Genomic DNA, 23,862 nt, shown 5'->3' with positions numbered 1-23,862 from the left:
GCTTCGGTAGTTAAATTGGATAAACACTCGGCCAGAAATCGATGGATCCGGGTTCGAATCCCGGTCGAGGCGAATGATTTTTCCTCAGTGGAATTTTACACGCTTAAGAAAAATAAAAATATTATCCTTATCATGGTTCATTTTTTAACGTTTTACAAAAACTATCCCTATTTGGTAATGCATTAACTTCTTCAGGCGTCTGATCATGATAATATCCGTTTTCATACAAAATAAAGAGTAAAAGGGAGGGATTGGGGAAATACCCCCCCCCGTAATTGATTTTGTATAAATCCGTGATATCTGCTAATACTTTTTAAAAGTAGTTTTCGATGGTGATATTGGTGGCGAAGCCTTTTTCCCTGATTTCCGCATGAAAACACTTCAAGGACTAAATTCCAGTATCGAGGTTCTTGCCGAGAATGACTAAGCTAAAGCTGAAGGAGAGATTTTCTCTGCTCGGAGTGGACCTCTCAATTACGCTACCTGACTTCTGTGAACGATTTTATTGATTGATCACCAAATGAATTGGCCAACCATTGTTTGATTGACACATTATAATATATGCATTATAAACATCATTTCTCCAATAATGAGACGCAAAATATTAAGAGGACGTAATCGGTCTTTTTTGACTGAAATTACTTCTTTAAAACTTAAGCAATCATCTAGGCATTTTAGGGCATACAAATTTCACCCTTGTCGACTTTTTCCAAAGACGAAACTCAATATATTTATGGTTTTGTCAACTGTAAATATTTAGTATATTTTACTTGATGTAATCAATATATTTATCATTTTATATTTTATTAATATCTTTCCAAAGAAAAAATCGCCGAATCCCTGTAAACGTATCTTGCCTACGGAGAAATTAATAATAATAATTATGTGTTTCGTTGCTCCTCAAATTGGGAAACTACCTATGTACTTTCTTGTAAGATGTAAAATTTTTATATGAAATAAATAGGCATATGTTGGTACGGGCCCTTTATACATACCATAAAATATTCAAGGTACGAACGGGTACGAACCGTTATTCGAAAGTAAACTTTTTTTACCGATTAAACCGATAATAAACCAATTAAATGCCTATCGAAAGCTGGAAGTCAATATACAGGCGGCAAATTTGATTGCCCTCGTGCCAGAATATCGAAAAATGTTCTGGAAGTAAACCTTAATATCTTTAGTTGTGCGATTCAAGTAAGTTTTTGCACTATATATATAATTCTTGAAGGGTTGAAATGTTTTTGAATATATTTATGAAAATTAAACTCATTACAGGCATACCATAACGCTATGAAATGTATTTTTGTATTCACGCTTACATACTATCTAGGCCACTACGTGGGTAACTAAGCTAACCAGTTTCCTGAAAATAGCCATTTTCATGGAAATTAAGGAACCTGAATAGTGTGGTCGTCTGCGCATTGACTTAGTGAGACAAACGTCCGTTATTCGATTCCCAGTGCAAGGTATTTTTTTTTACCATGGAACTTAGAATGAGCCTCAGTGATTAACTAAAGCCTCTGGTCACTACACCACCCGTTTCTTTACGCAATGAAAGGAAATACAAAGAATAATGATCGAATTTGTTTCATCACATGTATTTGATAATTCCATATGATTATATCACGAAGGACTGTGAATATACTTAGCAAAAATATCTGTTAGTACAAAAGCTAAATTTTATTAGAAGTCGTTTGAATGTTATCTCTCAATGAATTTCAAGCCATTTACAACGTTGGAAGATCCAATACTTAAGGATCTATCATTTTTCATGGACCTCATCATGCTGTCTAGACTGTCATTTGGAAGCGAGACATTAAGATGATAAAGTTGTCTGAAGCGAGTGTTGTTGATGGGACACGATATCAAGTGCAAGCAATTGCGCTGCAAATGCTATCATCATTAGAAGTCATCAATCCTAAAAGTTAACTATCGTCCCGATTTCATTCAAAGCTAATAACTAGGTTTATCGAGTCACATTTCACATGTTGTCAACGTCCATCATCCACTCTAACAATCTTGATGCCACACCCTAATGCCTATTATTTTCTGTTCACTAATCCTCAAGCTGTTCCTGCCAAGAGGCGGAAACAGTTCATGTCTGGCAAGCATATATTTCCTGATATTTTCGTTGTTTTGACTTTCTTCTCACTTCTTAGCAAATTTTTTCTGGGCCTCCCTCAATTTTTAACGGAAAAATAATCCGAATTACTTAAAACGTAGTTTTTCAGATTTTATTGAAACGTTTAGTTTTTCTTTAAATTATGAGTGAAAAAGTTACTGTGAATGTATAATTTCGGTGTCCAAACATCCCAACCTCGATTGCTACAGCATTGAGACCTTGCCTTCCACTATCGGGGTCGCGGATTCGAGCACCATAATTCCTCAAATCCCTCAATCAACGCGGGTAACATTCATAGATTACGTGAATATTTTCAGTTATTATTTTCAGATATTATTTTCGTTCGACAAGCTTTTCAGGAGATTTTTGCTTAAATGTGTCCTGGATGAGTGCTCTGTATGAATAATATCTCTCAAGGATTTCCAACATAAATCATATCGTTACTTTAATGTTAACTTTTCTCCAGCTGCATTATCCCCCTCTTCTATTTTTTCGTATAAAGGTGTATATTTCCAAAATTATATCAATAATAGTCTCATTTATAATTTTTCTAAAGTTGCATTAACTTTCGGATAATATAATGTTGATGCATACGCAGCTGCATATATGAAGTGAAGGCACAAGATGACCGCGCGGAAAGCAAAAGCTGAGACCGAAACATTGTGTGCTTGACGGGATGCGTTAGTACACCAGCCGTTAACACAAATTGAAAAGACGACATGCGTTGGAGATAATTAACTACTTAGTCCCATTTATTATTTAATGATGTCCTTCATTAGGTGGGAAAGAATGAATTCCTATGCCTATCCATTCGGCAGTATATCTCTCTTTATTCATCGTTTCTGTCCGACCATGAAACGTAGATACACGGTGTTCTCCGTCTCCATCTCTGGCGGTACCCGTCCTAATTCGTACTGTGTGACATTCTGTTCACTTGTAGCAGTTTTGGAAGAATCCTGCTGCTTTGTCTGTTATTAAGTTCACGGATAAAGTCTTTCTGAGTCGGATTTCATATGTTCTTGCGCATTCAAGGTACAGCAGTAATCATAAAAAAATATAACTCTTTTTCTTGGACTTCTAATAGTATTCATGTATTAAAAAGTTGGTTAAACGGGAATGTACAACAGCATGTCACGGAAGACCTGTGCAAATTCAAAACTGGAACAGGCACTAGAGATACAATTCTACAACTTTTACGGTGTAGATACTCAAATTTCAGGCTGAAATTCCGTTACTTTGGTCTGACGAATGCGAAGTAGTGCCTCCCTTTTACTTTTTCATCTGGAAACCTACCTAAAACGCGCTTGACGTATCTTAGTTCTTTCAGGGCTCAATCACAATCTATTATTATATACATAAATGAGGATGTCTGTTTGTCTGTCCACTATGAGTTTCTATACGGCTGCACAGATTTGAACCAAAGTTGGTCCGTAGATGGATCTAATGCTCCCAAACCCCGTAGTCCTACTTTCGATTGCGTCCTACGGGTCCTTTGCGTCGTTTTTTCAGTAGCGTTTGTTACGTAACGTCATACAACTTCTGTGGTTGTACATCCTGCCAGGTAGGCACATATCTTGATTATCTCAAAGGGAAAACATAACTCTAAGGATTCTGCACGTAATTCTTAATCCTCTCGGTGCAAACCTTTTAGTTGAGGTATGGGTTCATATTACGTTTTTGGTCTACTAATGTACGGAGACAAATAGCGATCAATGTTGTGGAGTAGAGTAATTATAGCTTATATCCCGTGCGCGTCACAAAGGTAATCGTTTTTCCATTTTTTGCTGTTCAGCATGCCTAAAAATCCTGCCGTGTGACCATGAGTTCCAAGTTCCAAGTTTCTTACTTCTGGTAGTACTATCCTTCCCGAGCAACGCCTGGTGGCCAGCTAGTATCTCATAAATGCCATACTGTTGTAGATCTCGATTTCGTTGTGTTTTGGCTGCAGGGTGGTGCTCATTGTTTCGTCAAAAATCTCCCGTTGCATGGTAGCCTTTCTTCACGAGCTGACTCATGTTGACGCCATGTTTATCTTCCCCTTTGCACCGCGGCCATGAACAAGTCAGGCATTGCTCCAATAGCCCCCGCGCCATATCCACCCACTCGAGTAGTGAACGGAAGGGTGACCCCACCTTTCTTCCTGCGCCAGAGTTCTTTCGTTCTAACTGATGAAATGAAAAACTTTTCCACCTCTTATTCCAATGGGGATACATAAGAGGAGGTCACACTCTGCATCGGAACTTTATATTCGTTTCCACTCAGCGCGCATTTTAACCAGTTTTCAAATATGTCCGGAGCGCCGTGATGAGTGGGTAGCGACCCATTTATTCTCAACATTTATAAACATTTAATGCGTGCACTCACATGAAATAGCATTGGAGAATTTTGAATTTGAAATATTACATCATGAAGAATATGAATGTCAGTGAGCACCCCTAATTATAGCTTATTTCTCTGTGAGATTCGGATTGGTCTGTCGTCAGCGACGTGTGTGGCGTCTTTGGAATATTCATTTAAATTCGCTGTGAGTGATAACGCACCTAGAAGTTCTGGAGAATGCTCTATATTGTAACATTTGTGTCTAATCCCTCAGAATTTTTCGAATGCAGCTATCAGTGTCACCAGTATTTCATACAAGATTGGTGTTAAAGAGAGGAATAGATGCTATGATAGACATTCTTTCAAATGTGGGGCAGTTATCTGAGTTATTACTTTATTACAGTAACTGTGTGAACAACAGTGCCGTAAAAAAAGCTGAGGCCAAAGAAGAAACCCCAGCTTCGGAGTTATTATGGAAAATGGAGAAAGTTAGCGATTGAAACAATATTAGATGGATTTTATTAAAATCCTAATGAATTTTATTCTTTGTGAGTATTAAGTTAAATAAAACTAAAAAATTCCATTCGAAATAAAACAAATTTCAAATGGATATCGGAATTAGCCATTCGACCTAACACGAGATATCGTATTTTGCCAATTCGATTTTAGCCGAACGTGCAGAAGGCTACTATCTCTCTCGTTCATATTCACTCTGAAAGTTAGACATAACCACGTTCAGCAGTACTGTATTATTCTCTGCCTTATAAAAATTTGTTTTTGAAGACATTTTTGGTGAGAATATTATGCCCCAATTCATCTGATTATCCTAGCAAGCGAGGTAGGAAAGGCGATTTTTCGGCAAAAAAAATCTCTGCCGTAGGGCTTCTTTCAGGAAATTGCGGCTGCCGCAATAATCCGGTCGTCCATGATAAAAAAAGCGGAGAGAATGACGGGCACTTCAATTTGCGGTGAAACATCCTTAGCGAGCCCACGACTGCTGTGGCCACGTGCACTGCGGTAAGGAATGCTGAGCCCAAGGTCCATTGTAGACAGTGGTCGCTCAACTGTGAATCTGATTCTGGATCGTTAGTGCTGCCAAAACACCCAGCTTCTCGAATATGACTTTTAATAACAGCTTCTTTTTTCAGATAGTGACTTCCAAATTGCTCTTTTTCCCGTTTACGCTTGTTTTCATGCGTTTTCACACGCTTTTTCTTAACTTAATTCGTCTTTTTCATCGATGGAATCTTGTAATTGGTTTCCAACCCACTTTCCATTGTCGGATCGGCTTGAAATTTTGCGCTCTTGCGTGCTTCTGATGACAGTAAAATATTTATTAATTAGGAATTTGATATTTTGTCTGATTGCACTCTTATTAATTAACCAGATTATTATGTGGAAAAATAGTTTTTAAATATCTCAATGGATGACGTTAGTTATAAATTTTTTGTTAGAAATGTCTTTAGGAGCTCCGGTTTAATAATTTATACGATTCACTATTAAAAATTAGAAAATAAAAATATATTAAAAAAGGAAAAAAACATGCTTTTTCCAAAAAGAGTATCATATGCACTAAAAAGTAAAAAAAAAACTCTTCATCACTCGGAGAACAGAGCGTGAGTGATGATTAGGTTTAGATATTAATATTGCGCGACAGTCCTTACCCACCTGTCAGACTTGTAAATTCATTTCTACTAAACCCAATCAGCAGCCACGGTTTATTTTGAGACATTAAAAGCTTAATTTTAAGTACATTTTATAGTGTATTTATAAAAATCGTGTTTTTTTTTAAATAACTTTAAAATTATTATTTGAACCTACAAAGAAAAATGGACCGTCGAGACTGCAAAGCTTTTTCCTAAATCTCCATATGAACACGAAATGTCAAACTGCATTGACAAATATCGGTAAGAATTATAGAAACGTATGTTTGGCGGGTTATGAGCGGGTCGCCGCTTATTGGCTACCCCTTCTCCGCGTCGGACTCACGTGGATCATTGTTTGTGACTCTTCTCCTCAGTGTATGGGGCTCCGTGAACTAATGAATAAACTGGTGCTATGATGACGTCACCAACTCATCGGGACCTTTTTTTATTTAAAATTATGAAAGATTGGCCGCATGACGGATTTGTTTGTGTCATGCTCCCTTCCTAATAGCATAGTGATATCAAAAACATGTCACCATCCTTTTTGGAAGGAAGAGTTGTAGTCTCGTGGATAGAGCATTTGGCTGCCGACCGGAGGGTCACAGGTTCAAAACTGTTGAATCCCTCAGACACCCCTTAGTAAAATCCTAAAAATACGAAGCGGCCAAGGGAAAGAAATTGGCCCCAATACCCTGAATGTGCGATATCCATACGCCAATGCAAGGGCGTACCCAGGATCAAAACTAAGGAGGGTGGGCAAGCCATGCTTTTTCAAGTTGTAGGTAAGATATAAGCATGGAAAAGGTGAATGAAATCAGTATTTTAAGGAAACTGTAACAGCTCTTTATTAGTTTCTAAAATTATTTGCTTGAAAAAATATTATTTTCCTTAAAAAATTTGCGACTTTTACTTCTGGGGGGGGGGGGAAGCTGCCCCCTCCAGCCTCTCGCTGGGTACACCCATGCGACAATGGCTTTTTGTGGCGTGAACTATGCCCTATCCTATTGAAACTAACCTTTAGGCTGAATCATTGAGTCAGTGAATGGTGTTTCGTAGGTATTTACTACGAGGATTGGACGAGGCGGCTGTTTGTTGGCTTCACACCTCACCTTCCAGTAAGAATTTGATCACGAAATGCACGAGCTATTGGTACATTCTCTCACCGACCCACTCCTATCGTCACTCTACACCATTCACACCACACTCCAAGCTCATTGTTCCACTATTTTCGTCCACATATTCCAATACAGTGGCACCTGGATAATTCGAGCTACTTTAATTTAAAATTTTCTTTAATTCGAATATTTTTATTGGTCCCTAGCCATTCGTATTCAAACAATGCTAAAAAATGGTGAATAATTCAAATTTTATTTTAGATAATTCGAATTTTTGTTGTGTCAAATTAAGTTATAAATTATAATCTGCCACACAAAATAATTGTGAATCTATCGTTTAGTGCGTGTTGCAATCATCATGGCATCAACCTCGTCGACAAAAACCCGTGTCCATAAAACTTTGACTTGAGCTGAAAAAGTGGCTGTGATTAAAGCAGCGGAAAAGGCGTAAAGAAAAAATCAGAAAACGCGAAGGAGCCAAGTGCAGCTGACGCCATGAACCACGTACAAGAACTTAAATGTTTTTTTTTGTGACAGCCGAATTAATGGAAGTGATTCGTACTTCAACCCATTGAATATGTTAGAATCTTATATCAAATCCGAGAGACTTATTCGAGAAAACAGGCAAAAATATCATCCTTTTTAAATAAAACAGTTGGATTTATTTTATGGTTGCCATCCTAGGAGCGTTATGTTTATTTTTTCAATATTCTGTTAGTCAATAAAGAACGTATTCAACGTTTATAATGTCTTTGATTATCATGATTCTATTGCAGTTTATTCTGCTATGACATTTTTTTATTGATTGATTTTTATTGATACACAAATTGGTTGTGTAGTGTGCACAGCCGTTCAGATGTTACCTAAGGACATCTTAAGATTAGAATAAAAAAGATAATATACTCCACTTCGCAGTTTGTTGAAATAAATATTCTTGTTTTCAGGTTACTTTAATCTTGTTAATAGTCGTTAATCAAATTATTTATGCTTCAAGAGTGTCAATTTAATAATGAGTTTTGATTGGAAATAATAATTTAATTTTTTTGGGTCTATTTATGAAGGACTTCTTTAATTTGAATTTTTGGATAGTTCGAAGTTTTTAACTAATTCTTGATGTTCGAATTATCCAACATCCACTGCAGGTACTTTGATTACTACTCAAGGTTTAAATATCCGTTTTTCATTCTTGCCGCATACTTAACTAATTAATCCATGCTTTTCAACCTAGTTTGGTTGTGTTTTAAGGAAGGCGCATTAAAGATGAGTTTCTTAGCATCGTGGAGTGGATTCATAGCCTCTGCTTCCTCTGCTCCCTAAAAACGTTTTCGTGCCAGAGAACCAGGTTCTCCTACAGCCCACCGATTTTAATTCAGAGCAAATAACTACGGAGAAAAGCAGTAAATCAACTATTCAAATCGGAACAATAGATATAAAGGAATCCCGCACAGCATTGGAATTAATTCTCTATTCGACTACCAATGCGATTGGTAGGGGTGGTGAAACGTTGAAGAAAGCATTGAAAGTTCATGTTTATCTTATATTTAACGGTATGAATATCAAAATCTCCCACATAATTTAGAGTCGTTCATTCAGACCCAAAATCGCAAATCATTAAAAGAATTTTATATCAATTACCATGAGAAATAATGCCCCTGGACCGGGAATCGGACAACGTACTTTTGACTACTTGGGCTACTACGCAGAACACTAACAATAAGATATCCTGGTTCTTTAATTCTCATGGCAATGCTACCGAGCCTGATGTTACTAGATATTAGCCATGATCCTCGGTAAAATAGCGGTGGGAATTGAAGTACCAGCATATGGTAGTGGTTTGCGCAGTGGCCCGGAAAACCAATAGTCTGTGGTTCGATTCTCAGTCGAGGGGAGTTTTCTCTCATGGAAATTCATGTGCATTTCACCGCCGTTCACGCAGCAGGCTCAAAATATTACACAATAAAAGAACTGGGTACATGTAAGAGAGGGATAATTTACGAAAAAAAGCAAATCTTCCTCATGCAACCATTCTCCTACTTTGTTTCAAATAAGGAAATAGTAATGTTGTCACCCACTTTCCAAGAACTAAAGTTGTCATTACTATACCGGTTCGTTCATTCGTTCAGAGAAAACCGCTCATTGAAAGTATGAATCTCTCGCGGGAGTGTAAGCAACGATGAACTACCTGAGGCCGTGGCGAGAGGCCTAAGAGCAGCAGGTGGCTCGTTCGGCAGGGGTTCGTGACGTCAGCAACTTTTTGCGAGAGGGTTAAGACCGTCGATATTTTTGCCACAAATAGATCGAGAAGTAGGTGAGGGGTCGAAAAACGGAAAAAAATATGTGTCTATTTATTTTAAATACAATCAAAATCGAATATTTTTAAGAATTGGTGGACCATCTCATTGGGTTTACAAAGTAATTTCATTGACTCCACAACCTCCACAGATGCAATTTAAATTCGGCCGACCCGTTCAGAGAATATCAAAATGCTCTGGGTAAACTTTTCTCGGGATTCCACCGGGTTAAAAACTCCATTTCTGCTGACGTTTCGAGCTCCGATTCGGGGATCATCCTCAGAGCTGCCGAATGTTGTTTTATTAGTTTTATTGGCAAAAAAGCAAATAACAAAGTCATTCAGAAGCCCTGAGGATGATCCCAAGATGGACCTTAAAACATCGCCAGAAATGGAGTTTTTAACCCGGTGGAATCCCAAGAAAAATGTATCTATATAATTCGCCGGGAAAGCATCAATTCCTACTTTATGAGAATGCACCATTTTTTTAGTTTCCGAATCAACTGTTGTATCTCTAGGATTAAATCGAAACTTGAAGCACGTACGTGGTGGAAGGGCTCCATATTAATAATGAAAGACACTTTTATAATTTGATAATAGTGTAATAGCCGAAACCGATCATAAAATGTAAATTTTTATAAACTTGTGGAGGTAAAAAGTGTCTTTCATTATTAGTATCTCTAGGAATTCATTTTCCCAGGCATCCTGTGGCCTTCGAGTGGATCGTAGTGAAAAGAGCCAAATAAGGGTAAGTCAGGTGTAAGGGGAAGCTCGCAATGACAGGTTCGTGATATGGGTAAGCATGTTAGGCTTGCGCGGGACATGAAGGATGATAACGTAAGATATTGCAGCGATATCAAAATGATGAATACAATCACAGAACGCGACAAGGGTATGCAGCTGTCGACGGCTCTCACTAGTTACACTATTTCTGTTAAAATCTTTCTTACACGGGTAATCATTTCCGTAACTAATGGAACTCCGTCTAGATTCGCTGTTAAATAACATCATTCATGTGACTTAGTACACTCGCGTGTTTATTCACATCTTATAGCCGTCCATTCTATCGTTGCTGTACATGCAGTACAAAAATTGGTCTTCTTAACAATGGCTATTGTTCTGCATGCTTGAGTGTAGAATTCCTCCATGTGTTTGTCACCATCAGTCTCGAGAAGTTATGTGATACCTACGTCATATACTTGTTCCAATGTTTCAAATCATACCTATGGAAGTGGGAAATCGATAATTCGTCTAATTGTCAACTGTGAAGTAATATGCCAATTGCGGAGGATTTGCATTGATTCTGAAATGGAAACGCTATATCCGCATTTTACATTTTTATTGAGAATCGTTAAAGCTATCTACGATAAAAGGACAGTCTTAAAAAATAAATACAAACGATGGGATTTAAATGCCTTTTTCTTGTCAATAATCACATTCTTAAGGAATGAAATACTAAGTGAAAATATCGCCCTCAATTCCGCTCATTGTTGTAAACAATATTTTTTTATTTTACCAGAAAAATCTGCTTTCAGACCTGTTTGTGAATAAGACGCGTTGACAGGATGACATGAAGACAAAGATGATAACAAGGTGACAGGACAATGAGGACAGATGTCATCACATTTTCCATTGTTTAATGGAAACGCTAGCGATTTCACTCTTGCCACTGATTTAATTAAACCTCGATGTCCTTGCGTCATCTTCTTCATTTGTCCATCCTCTCTTGAATCTAAAATTAATAATCGCGAATGATGCCGCCCACTTTTCGTGAGTTGGTGACGTCATTAGAGTTCTAGTTAGTTCACTCGTTCAGCGAGAACCACTCATAGAGGGAAGTAATCGCTCACAAGAATATAAACGACGTATTTGAGGCCCATGCACAAGCCCGAGGAGCAGCTGGGAAGCTGCGACGCCCTTGCTATGAGCTCGTGACATCATCAACTTATTTGCGTAAGGGTTTAGGTAGCCTATTTTCGGAGATGGGAAGTATATGAGAAAAAGTAGCTCACTTACTGGTAACGATTATATTCCAGGTATTATTTACTTGTAATCGTTGCATCTGAACAAAGTCACTATTACGTGTAACCTCCTCATTGTTTTCTAAAAGCAAACGTTACTTTCCCATTTCCCATGCACCGACTGGCGTATTCCAAGAACTTGTTAATGTGTGTGTGTGTTAATTGTCATATTCCTATGCGCGTTACTCTGCCTCAAGCATCAACCAAAATCTATGTGTTCGGCTTTTATTTAAAGAAAAATTCAATAGATCCTCCAGCATGAATCTTGTAGGTAGTTTTCGAAAGGTTTAACGAAAAGTAACGACAACTGCACTTGCTACTGTAACTGTACTTGTAACTGTAACTGTGATTATGACTGTATTTGTGTCGGCAACTGTGCTTGTAACTGTAACTGTACTAATGACTGTATTTGTGTCGGCAACTGTACTTGTAACTGTAAGAAGTTACTTTTTGAAGTTACAACTGTTAATTGTAACCGACTAAAAATTTTGACAAGTCAATGTAACCAAGCCCAGTTACTTTTTTTGGTATTCTACCCAACTCAGTTGATTTTTCGTCGTCAACAGCTCGCAAAGTGGTCCAAGGATGAAAAAAACGGGAAAATGCGTGTCCCTTTACGTGTCAAACTCTTTCTTAAAAGAAAATTAGTGATCCCATTTGCGACCGAAACAAAGCATGCTCGCCCAGGGCAGACGGAAAGAGGAAAAAGCCTCGCCATATGCGGATTTAATCCCTAAACGAACGTTTTCGTGAACAACACGCAAGGATAAGACCACCGGACGCATCTCTGTCGTTCAAGAGCAATCCCAACGGAAGAATACTACCTAGCGCATACCCAGTCTTCTTACTTCCTTTCCTCGGCTTAAACTTCATCTTCATCTGCATACTACAGGTGCGGGATTTGCGTATTAGTTACCCCTGCTATATCTTAGGGCCTCCAATTTCTTTTGAGCCCCAACGAAATTGTCATTTACTAGCTATATCCACTTTCACTATCTATATACTTTTTTCACCACATTTTTAATCATATAATACGTCATATTTAATCATATGATACATCGGGATTATCTTCCGCGTCAGCTTGTTGTAGACAACGGTTTCGCTGGCTATCCTGCCAGCGTGTTCAGGTAATCGCTTAAAAACTTAAGACACACAATAAATTATTAATAAACACACTCAAGAACAAATATCACTTCAAGACTTTCACTATCACTGAATGGATGCACGAATTACTTAATTCAACACTGCGGGCATTTAGCACAGGTTAAATAAAACACAAGCTGACGCAGAAGATAACCCTGAAGAAATGCAGAGATCAAACCATCGCCGCGGAAACCTACGTTCTAACATATGATACATCATTTAAAACTTACGCTACCAACTTTAAATTTTCAGGTCAATTAGAATAGACCTTGGTCAACAATTTCTTGCTCCTGAAGAAATCTGAGATATAATTTTGTAATTTGAGAAAAAATAATAAGCTGCAAAGAGTCTTCATAAAATACCCTGAAAATTTTATGGCTATTGCAAAAGTTTCAAATGAGATATGCGTAACAAAACAGATTCTTCAAGCAGGAATGATATATCTTGTTATCATCTCATCCGACTGGTGGAAAATTTTATTCGATGTGAGGTGACTAAGCGCCCAACGCAAGGGATTCCGTTTGCCGGAAGTGAACGCTAGAAATTAGTGGCTAGCATTCTCGCTGTCACGTCAACATGACATCCCATCATTAATCCGTCCCCGGGACTTGCCATTACGGTGTTCCTTGCAAGGTCACCATTCATAATTATCGAGTCCACCGTTTTATCGTTTGGTTAGTTTCCCGTGTTAGTGGCTTTTATTCTAAAAACAGAAGTATGTCGGCTAAGATTGACTGAGGTTATTCTTACAAATATAAGGATGCAGGTTAAAAGTTAAAAAGCAAAAATAAAACGAAATCAAATATGCATAGAAAAATATTAAAATATGGGTGATAGATTTGTGTATATTATAATGTGTTCCGTCATTAGGACACTTTCCGTAGTTATTACGCCTCATATTTTAAAGTTATTCGATATTAATTGTGCAATACACGCACTCAATGGCAGACCGTTTTGAATTTCTTCTTCACTTACACTGGAAAGGCAGCATTGGTTCCTAACAGTTCAATCGTTCTATTTTCCCTTTGTGCCTACGAAGCGCGGTTAGCACCACTGGAGAGGTGGAAAGCATCTCACCGTGTCAGCAATACGATTCCGGATTTAAAATTCGCAAACAAGGGAGGATTCCGAGATTTTTCTATGATTTCGGCTAATTTTTTGTAGCAACCAATATGTCCTTTCCTACTTCTCTTTACGGGTGGCAGTATGATAAGAAATTCTGTTTTCGTTCTACACTTATATTTCTGGCATAAATATCTCCTCATTTGTGATCTGAGAGAATTAAGAAAATATAACTTCCTTATCTATGAGCACTATTTTTTATTTTAAATAAAGATATGGGATGCGTATTTTATGCTTTTCTACCTAAGCGAAATTAATCTTAGATTTATTCATTATAATAGTTAGAAATCTTGTCGCTCTAACAGCCAACCGTTGAATCAGCTACCTATTTGATTACTCGACCAAGCGTTGGTCTCTGTAGATAATCGTAGAAGGACAAGTGGAAGGGAAGAAGTGCAAGGGATGGCCCCGGAATAGTTAGATAAGACAGGCTATAAAGGATGTAAAAGAGAAGAAATACGTTGCTATGAAAAGGCTAGCGGATAGGAGAGAGAAATGGAGAGCTGCGTCAAACCAATCTTGGGATAGTTGACTAATGATGATGACATTGGTGTCCGTTTCATTCTAGCTTAGTTTCCATTGAAAGACTAATTAAAATCATTCTGTAAGAGCTAAGAGGGAGTCATTATTTTCTCATAAATATATTGTTCGAAATTGGATTACTTTACATAGTTATGTTCGATAAATATTAAATTATTTGACAAAGCCTATTGCATTGGGTTGGGTACACAATTTACCTATCCAGCCATTATTACCACTAAATTCGTGTTTTCCTTCATTAAAATCTTTGTAAATGGCGTTTAATTTCACATTTTTAGCCATAATAATTATTATGTTGAAACTCTATTATTAGTATTTATCATATTCAGTTCCATCGAAAAGTTGAGGCTAAATATATTTTGCCACATAATTTTACAGAATTATAGGGATGAAACTGTTTGTGTTTGGCCGAGAGCGATGGTAATTTTATTGCTTGGTCCCCTTCATCAGAGGAAACGGAACAAGATAAATAATAAATTTCGGAAAACATGACATGGATGAGGAAAATTGCTCATTCAGTACTTAGAAGTGATCAATAGCTTGGAGGGCCAATTTATATGGGATTTTTCCAAGGAAGCTTCTGGAAGGACATAATGTCATGCCCACTGATGATGGCTTTCTTTCCTTCCTTTAGACGGCCAGTAGCCTATTGGCTCTATTAGCAAATAAGTCTTTAGAAAATACTTTTTATACTGCGGTGTATTTATTCCCTATTCTCATTATAAGGTTGGGTTATAAATTTATTTCCCATTTTTGTATCCCTTTCTCCTCTGATGGGAGTGAAAACATTCATTTTATCCTAAATGACAAGCCTTGTAATACACCATCCTAAGACTTTCCAGTCTTCCTTAAACACCTTAGAATCGTATCTATCCATTCTTTGCTCTATCATTCACGTTATCATTGAAAACGAAGATATACCAGTTACGGGTAAGGTTTTATTCAGGATATAGCTCGCCACTTAATTAATGACTTTATGTTAACGTACGTTATGTGCTTGTATTCATTCATCGGTAATAATATGTAAAGCTGTGATGCTGCATTAATCGGTAAGGGTAATGGCTAGACAAATTTAATCGACATTGACATTATTTTATCGAAAATAGATGTTTGCATTGATCAAACATCGTTATAAGGAAAGCCATGAAGCACTTACCCCTAAATTTCAATAACATCCGCATGTGATATCACACAAAATCCTTATCAGGAGTAGGGTAGCTGCAGTTTATGAGCGCTTTGAATGGGAAATACCTCAAAAGTTTGAGCGATATATACCTTTCCTTATATTAACACTGAATCTGTTGATGTTACATGTTGAGCGTCTCAAAATATGCCTCTCAGATGGCTCAATTTACATTATTTATGACAATCGAGAATTAATGCAAAAGCAAAAGATATATCAGTCGAATGGACCTTTTGGTCTGCAACGCTATAAACGCATTGCTACTTAAATCATATGGCAAATAGGAATGGAACTGAAAATTAATTTGAAATCATATGTAATGGATTTAGTTTGACGTATTTTATGCTATGGTTATACGAATATGTTTATATTAACATTCACTTTCCACCCTATTAGCCGTCCTTAGGTCTTAGTACGGTGAAATTATGGATGCAAAGTGAATCATTCATTATTCATTCCGGCAATGAGGACGTTGATGAGAGACATTTCAGCGCTCAGCAGCGAATCACAGTCGTAACGCCCATGCCACATGAGGAAAATACAGGCATTGAAATCACTGAGCTAGATCTACTTCCTTTCCATTCGGTCAAGGTATTTAGGACAACGTTCTAGAACAAGCCTCGGAACCAAGTTTTTCAACCTATTGCAAGAATCCATAAATGTGAATGATTCCCCTAGAAACAGAATGGAGTGAATATTAATTTGGAGAGAAATGATAATATTCTAACGCCTAGATTAAAAAAACCTAAATTAACAGCTTTTATAATCTGGTCCTAAATTAATTATAGACTTGTCTTTTTATTTTCTTCATCAAATAGCTTTAATTATTTCGAGAAAAATCCTGTCATTAACTACTTTTGTAAATCAAATGTGTGCGCATTCATACTAAGGAATTTGTTGAACACAGAATTTGCTTCGTCGGGGAAAGATTGTGTCGAGCAGAATTTACAAGGTGATATGGCATAGATCATTCTATTATTTAATGCATAATGATTATTCTCGTAAACTGTCGCATAAACAATGTTAAAATTTTCCGCAATGCTTAACCTTCAGATTCAAGCTAAATTAAGTGAGTGAACAGTGGTCACACCCCGAGGTGAATTGCGCAAAACCGTCGAAATTACGCGAACCGGCAATGGTTGGAAAATAAATGGAAGTGAAGGGTTGCGTGGAGGGCATATACCTACTACGCGTCGCAGAAAGTGGTCTGGCTAGCTCTCGGAAAGTAAAAGTGGTCGTGGGAAATGGAATCTGGTTTCGCGACACGTCCCTGACTCTGGTGTTCCAGGTGACGAGAGCATCTTCTGACCTGTGGCTGCTATCCACTTCTTTTCCGCCTACTCATTCTTGGCCTAAGGATGTCACTCACCTCAGGTCCGATAGAAGCGATAAATTACGAGAGATGTTTTGCCGAACGGATAGATGTGGGAATTCGTTTTCCCCCGAACCATAAAGGACTTTAATAAACGCTAGTCCCAACCTCGTTAGAGCCCTTCATTTTTTTTCAGTTGTAAACGGCTGGTGACCTAACACCCCCTGCCAAACGCCTTTTAGGCGGCTCGCGGGGTATTATGTAGATGTGATAGCAAGAACGAACGAAACGATGGCAGACAAAAGATTTACCTACACTTTAAGAAAGAAAGCAAAGAACTTTAACAATTACAACTTTAGAACAAAGAAAGAAGAAAACAAACATACTTTAAGAAAAAAACACTAATTTGATACCAATACCGTAACAAAAAGAACAAATTCATCAATTGTTTACGCCTAATTGGGGGTTATTTCTCCATGTCATCATCATCACTAATTAACAATTCGGAGAATTGTTAGAAGAAGCTTTCCATTTTATTCTCCTATCAACCAATCTTTTCACACCTGCTCATTTCTTCTCTTTCACATCCTCCTTTAACAGCTCCATATATTTTGCTCGAGGTCTTCCTTTTCCGTCCTTGCTATATACAAGTCCATCCTGTTTTTTTTCATTAAGCTGTCATGTCTTAAAAAATGGCTGGTTAGGTTGTTCCAAATTCCCATCACCTTGCTTTACATAAAAATTCACGACCGAAAAATATAAATCCCGAAAAAATGTGCGCAGTAGCGAAATCAAATACTGATCTTTAGGAATATCTTTTTGAGGGCGCGGGTACTTCATAGGTCATGATTGATCAATTGGGGTTAGTATTATATGGACGAAGTTAAAGATTCATAGGCGTGTCAAAATTTAGAAATTCCTGTCTAGAAAACAGATTACTTAAAACTTTTAATGCGATGGAGAAAATGTTTCCTTTTCCAAAGAGTAAAATATTTAGGAAATATAAAATAAATCGTTATCATTCTCAGACCAATATTGCTGCCGTACTCATAGACTCAACCGATACTGCTCCATTCGTGGCATACGTAACGATTAGCAACGAAAGGTGCGAAGTTGAATTGAAGAGGTTTTATTGTCTTCAAACGTAAAGTGTACTGAATTTGGAACGAAAATGAAAAGTTAAAACTTGTGCATAGAACGCAAATAAGTCTAAAAGTTCATTCCAAGGAGTGGTAATTGACATTTAAAGAGAAATCGGTTTGACATTGACAGGGAAGGAATAAGCATTTCATGAATCCAGAGAGTGGATATGGCCTTAGGCATTCCCGTGGGTATTCTTCCCTCTCTCTTATGCAGCTCAATTAATTCAAGGTGTGCTGCATTGCTTCATGTTTATCTTTCTTGTGAATGAATTAGAGGCGTGATACTCCCTTGCATTAGTTTTTTAATCAAATTATTTTCGTGGATAAGCATTTCACGATACGTATTTGTTGCAATTTTCCTCATTAAAAAAATAATAGAATGCTCTATTTTATTTCACCTTGTATATTATGCTGTACAAATCTTTCTCAGAAGAAGAGAATTCTATTGTTTCGACAAATTAATTGGTGTAAATGCGCACTCATTTGATTTGAAAAAGTAGTTGATGAGAGGATTCTACTCCCGAACATTTCGCTTGAAATATTTTTGTCAAGTTCTTTACAATTAAATTTCTTATTCCTGCAAAATTTTCAATTTAAAATTTTATATTTTATTATTATCAAAAGAAAAGGAGATAAATGATGATGCAGGAACTTGCATCACATATGAACGCAAAATCTCAATATTTTCTCAAAACTACCGTAGGCGTATTTCATTGGTCTCAACGGTGCCTAAATTATCCATATTTCTGGAATTACGAGAGAAAAATTAGACTTTAGCAAAATAAGAGGGTATTTACCATTTAAGTGTACGCGTAAGTTATCCTTAGCGTCTCACCACGATAAAAAACTTCCCCGTACCCAAATCTCTAGAATAACAACAGTATTGTTTCATCAGGAAGAGCCTTAAATAAAGCCGAAATCAAAGGCTTTAGTAAAGAGGCTGTTTTTTAGTTCAATATATAAATTTATAGTTAATATAATTTGCCAGTTTCCAAAAATATAGTATTATTTTTCACTATGAAGTATTTATAGATAACGAAGCACAGACACACACTAGCATGACAATAGCTTATATATAAAAATATGGAATGAAATTATTTTGCAATACGCCACTCATAAAATTTATTTTCAAGATCAACATATTCCACTGCATTTCGTTCAAATATGTGTACCGATGACGCTGCAGGATATTAAAACATGTTGACTTCTTAAATGCATTTTACGAGTAAAGCAGGGCGAATTTTTTTCACGCTATATTTACCTTGGATATACACCGAGCATCAGCCTCCACCCTTAATGTCAACTGCGTGTATTGAACTACCATCGCACACTGAAGGCTAATATTACATTACGTGCCCACATTGAATGGTGATAAGGATTCCTCGCTCAATATCGACTTCACGACGCACGAAAGTGCAAGTTCAAAGGGACGTCTCCGTGCAAAACCAACCTTTCCCAGCTGCGGAGGCAGGGAGGTCCGGTCTGGGCGGAGGAATGCTTCCCTCGGGCGGCCGCAAGGGGGCAGGACAAGGGACAACATTGCGGAGGCCCCTGTCCGTTCCGTTAAAGCTTGATTTATCTTGCGACTTTGGACACACTCTGATCGATTTTCAAAATGATCCGCGGCGCGACGTTGAGGTTAGAAACACATATTTATTGGCAATGAAGTATTTGCACTCGCGGGGATTAACAATGGAAAGTAATGGAATCGATAGTTCACTCTCTATCGTATCAGGCTTAACTTTGTGAAAGTTCATGTTTTCGTTAATGAAATGAAAAACTTTGATTTATTCCACTAATTTATCATTAGGCACGTCTAATTTCAACGCAGAGGCGTCATCCTCAGGTACAAATAATCAAATCTAAGGCATGATTTTATATGATCCATGTAATGATGATGGATCACGCCATCACGAATATTAATTTCAGCTAACAGCCTTAATTACAGCTTAGTTCCCTGTGGAATTAGGATCAGTCTGATTATAAGCGGCGCGAGTGTCGACTTAATGAAACGAAAAACTTTGTTGTACTCCACCAATTTATTTTTAGGTACTACTAATTTCGACGCAGAGGCGTCATCCTCAGGTACAGAGAGCAAAATCCAATGCGTGAACCTCATATTAGGTCCAAGTTAGGTTGATAGATCACGCCATCACAAATATACATTTTGGTCAACAGCCTTAATTACAGCGTAGTTCCCCGTCAAATTCGGATCGCTCTTCCTATCAGCGACGCAGGTGTCGACTTAGGCGAACTCGGTGTATACCCGCGGGTGGCGGTTTGACGGCACATGCAGTTGCGAACTGGATGGTCCCCTAATGAAACATCGGTGGGGTAGGGCTTGGGGGGTGGCAGCACTTACCAGCGGCAGTAAACCGCGCTCCATCGCGTCTTCTCGTCAGCAGCGTAGGCCTGGTGATCGCTGCATCACGAGCTGGCCCGGTCGCGGGGCCGGCCGATCCGCGCGTTGGCCGCTCCACAAAGTGACTGGCGGTCGGCTGCAAGGCCGGCCTCCGCCCCAGCGCCGCCGCCGCCGCCGCCCCCGGGGGCCGACCTTGGCAGAGGACGGATCGCCCAAGATCAAGTTCGGCCCCTCCCCGCCCCTCGGCACACGCGGCGTCGGCGTGGTCGCCGCCCTACGAGGTGCCGTTGGACGGTACGGGCGTCCCTGCGACCAGGGTTGACTGACCACCCGCAACTCTCACGAGGGGGTGGTTTTTTTTTCGCGTGCAAATTAGTATTCGCGAGAGTCGGTGATGACAACAATGAATTGCGCCCTGGATCGCTGGGGGGTGATTTTTGAATGACGTCGCAGGTTTTTGCGGCGATCCGACAAACGAGAACTCACGGAGCAGAAAACCATTATCTAGGATCATCACCCGCGAGTCACTCCAGATGGATTTCATTCTTACTGATTAGTGCTGAAATTTTCTAATATTTCCAGGCATTTTATTTTAGTATTGTACTTTGAAATCGTAATTTTATTTATTCACCAAGTTTTATTGTTATTATTTAAGTACTATTGGTATATTGTTGGTGAATTGCTCAATATTTCGAAAGACGCATGAGCATAATGGTTAATTCGTTAATTCGTGTGGTTGATTAGTTGATTAGCGTTCCTGCAACAATTACACTTCCAATAGCATGAGTACCTGGCTGTTTTATCTTATTTTTTATGCTTTTGATTTGTTCCGAGCTATTCCCGTTTTTCCATCCTTTTATTTGATGTTAAGCATTTTTGCAACCATTGTATTTTCAGCATTTAAAATATTTTTGGGTACCATATTGTAATGTTATACTTAAACGTAGTGATTTAATTTATTTTTCATGCTTGATTTGTGTATTGCTGGTGATTTGCGCAATAATTAGACTGGCGAATGAGCCTAACGGCTAATTCTCGCGGAGTCATGTTGAATTTCGCGATTTCCTCCAAACAGTTATGGTGCTAATGAGGAATTGCCTCGGAGCAACGGTAATCAACTGGATTTGCCCGCCACGTGGCATCCACTCGTGGGGCACGCTGTCCTGATCAAGTGTATCCAGTCGCATGAGAGGTGGCTCTTAAGTTCCGCGTCCGATGACCCCCCCTCCCCTGCGCCCAAGGTTTCCTTTGTCATCAGGTTTTTCCAGGAGATGTATCGCAGGAATGCCGCTTATCTGAGCCCGCCTATTCCCGTGCCTTATCTCCTAGCCGAGTAAAAGAACCTACATCTGTCTATATATTTCGCACATTAAAAAGGACGCATCAATGCCGCACGACCGATGTTTTTCGCGACGTTTTTTTGTTTAAAAATTAAGATATATTCTTGAAATTTTCAGGGCATGTGGAGTAGAGCTTGTCAGCAATTGCCTTTAACTCAAATTTTATCTTGGCTTTCTTTTTGGTATGCAATTTTTTTTTGCTTGAGGTGCACGTAATTTCCACATATTCTGCATATGCCCTGAAACTTTTTAAGCTTTAAACAAGCAATACGGCATGAATAGGGGAAAAGGGCTGTGGCGGAATGTGGCGGGTGGCGGGTGAGTGATGAGTCCGTAATTTCCACATATTCTGCATATGTCCTGAAACTCTTTAAGCTTTCAACAAGCAATACGGCATGGATAGGGGAAAAGGCAACTAGTGGCGGGATGTGGCGGGTGGCTGGTGAGTGATGAGTCCTCATAAAAGTTTTTGTTAAATAGTTACTATGACGTGAATAGGTTTTGCGATGCATTGCTAACCTCCAAATCAGTGTGCCTTTTATCTGTCTGCAACGGTTGGCATAAATACGAAATACTGTTAAGGTTGGACCAGAATTAATTCTTCGTTATCTTTTGTAACCCTCATAGTGGCAATGTTGCGTCGCTCTATTCCTCCTCTTGAGTCATGTCATTAGTGATAGATATTAGCATCCCTACGCATATGACACGAAAGGCTGAAATGATTCACCCGCTTTTAAGTGGATTTCATTTTATTATAAATTATTTTTTTGATTATTCTATGGGTTTCTCTCGTTCGATGCAGCCTTGTATTTTATTTTCCGCATTCTCGCAACAATATCACTTCCAACGACACGAGTAGCTCGTTGATTGGTATAATTTGTTATAATTTTGATATTTTTTTCTGAATTGATTCTCGTTCGCTCCGGCCTTTATTTTGTGTGAAGAATTATTGCAACAACAGCACTTCCAACACCATGAGTACTTCACTGTTTTGTCTAATTTATTATAATTTTTTCTGGGCTATTCTCGTTTACTACATCCTTTTATTTTATGTGAAGCGTTCCTGAAACAATTGCACTTCCAATAACATGAGTACCTGGCTGTTTTATCTTATTTTTTTATGCCTTTGATTTTTTTCTGAGTTATTCTCGTTTTTCCATCCTTTTATTTGATTTCAAGCATTTTTGCAACCATTGTACTTTCAGCAGCATATGCACCTCACTGTTTGGCCTTATTTTTCATAATTTTGATTTTACTCTGGGCTATTCTCGTTCACTCCAGCCTTTTATTTTATTTGCAGTATTCTTGCAACAATATTACTTCCAACGACAGGAATACCCAGCTGTTTGGTCTTATTGCTTATAATTTTGATATTTTTCTGCTAAATTCTCGTTCAATCTTGACTTTTATTTTATTTACAGCATTCCTGCAACAATATTGCTTCCAACGACACGAGTAGCTTGCTGTTTATTTGGTCTTACATATTTTGATATTTTTTCTTGGTCATTCTCGTTAACTTCATTCTCGTTAACTTTCATTTTATGCGAAGCCTTCTAGGAATAATTTCACTACCAGCAACATGAGTACCTCACTTTTTTGTCTCATATGTCATAATTTAGATTTTTTTCTGGATCAATCTCATTTTCTCCACTCTTTTGTTTTATGAGAAGCTGTATGGTCTTATTTGTTATAATCATGATTTTTCTGAGTTATTCTCGTTTACAACAGAATATCATTTAATTTTCAGCATGCTTGCCACAATATCACTTCCAGCAACATGAGCACTCCGCTATTATGTCTCATTTGTAATGATTTTGATTTTTTTTCTAGGTAATGCGCGTTCTCTTTAGCCTTTTTATTTTATTTACAATAGTATTGCAACAATTTCACTTCCAAAAAGACACAATTACCTCGCTGTTGTGTCTTATTTGTTATAGTTTAGATTTTTTCCTGTCTTACTCCCATTATCTCCATTCTTTTATTTTATGTGAAGCATTCTTGCAACCATTGTACTTTCAACGACGTGGATAGCCCGCTGTTTGGTGGATGATGTAAAACTCGTCGCTTTAAAGAGGCCTTCTGAGAGCTCTCTTCACCTGTTGTTATTTCTCCGGCCCAGAACACCTCCAGCCCCAGCTCGGGAACAGTTTTTTACCCCCGACGCCCTCTCGCCAGCATTCCCAAACGGCCTTCAACATCCCG

The 23,862-nt window shown here is 38.2% G+C and overlaps 1 protein-coding gene across 1 annotated transcript in view; it reads right to left on the bottom strand.

Annotated features, from left to right (window-relative positions):
- Positions 1-20,454, bottom strand: part of LOC124170967 (extensin-like) — a 51,301-nt gene extending 30,847 nt beyond the window's left edge. The window contains exon 1 of the mRNA XM_046550054.1: positions 20,321-20,454. Coding sequence (XP_046406010.1) covers positions 20,321-20,344 — 24 coding nt within the window. The 5' untranslated portion in view covers positions 20,345-20,454. The remainder of the gene's footprint in view (positions 1-20,320) is intronic.
- Positions 20,455-23,862: the final 3,408 nt, after the last annotated feature.

The sequence above is a fragment of the Ischnura elegans genome, chromosome X (assembly GCF_921293095.1).
Source record: "Ischnura elegans chromosome X, ioIscEleg1.1, whole genome shotgun sequence".
Classification (NCBI taxonomy): Eukaryota; Metazoa; Arthropoda; class Insecta; order Odonata; family Coenagrionidae; genus Ischnura; species Ischnura elegans.
Note: the sequence above shows the minus strand (reverse complement) of the source record. Positions and strands in the feature narration are given on the sequence as shown.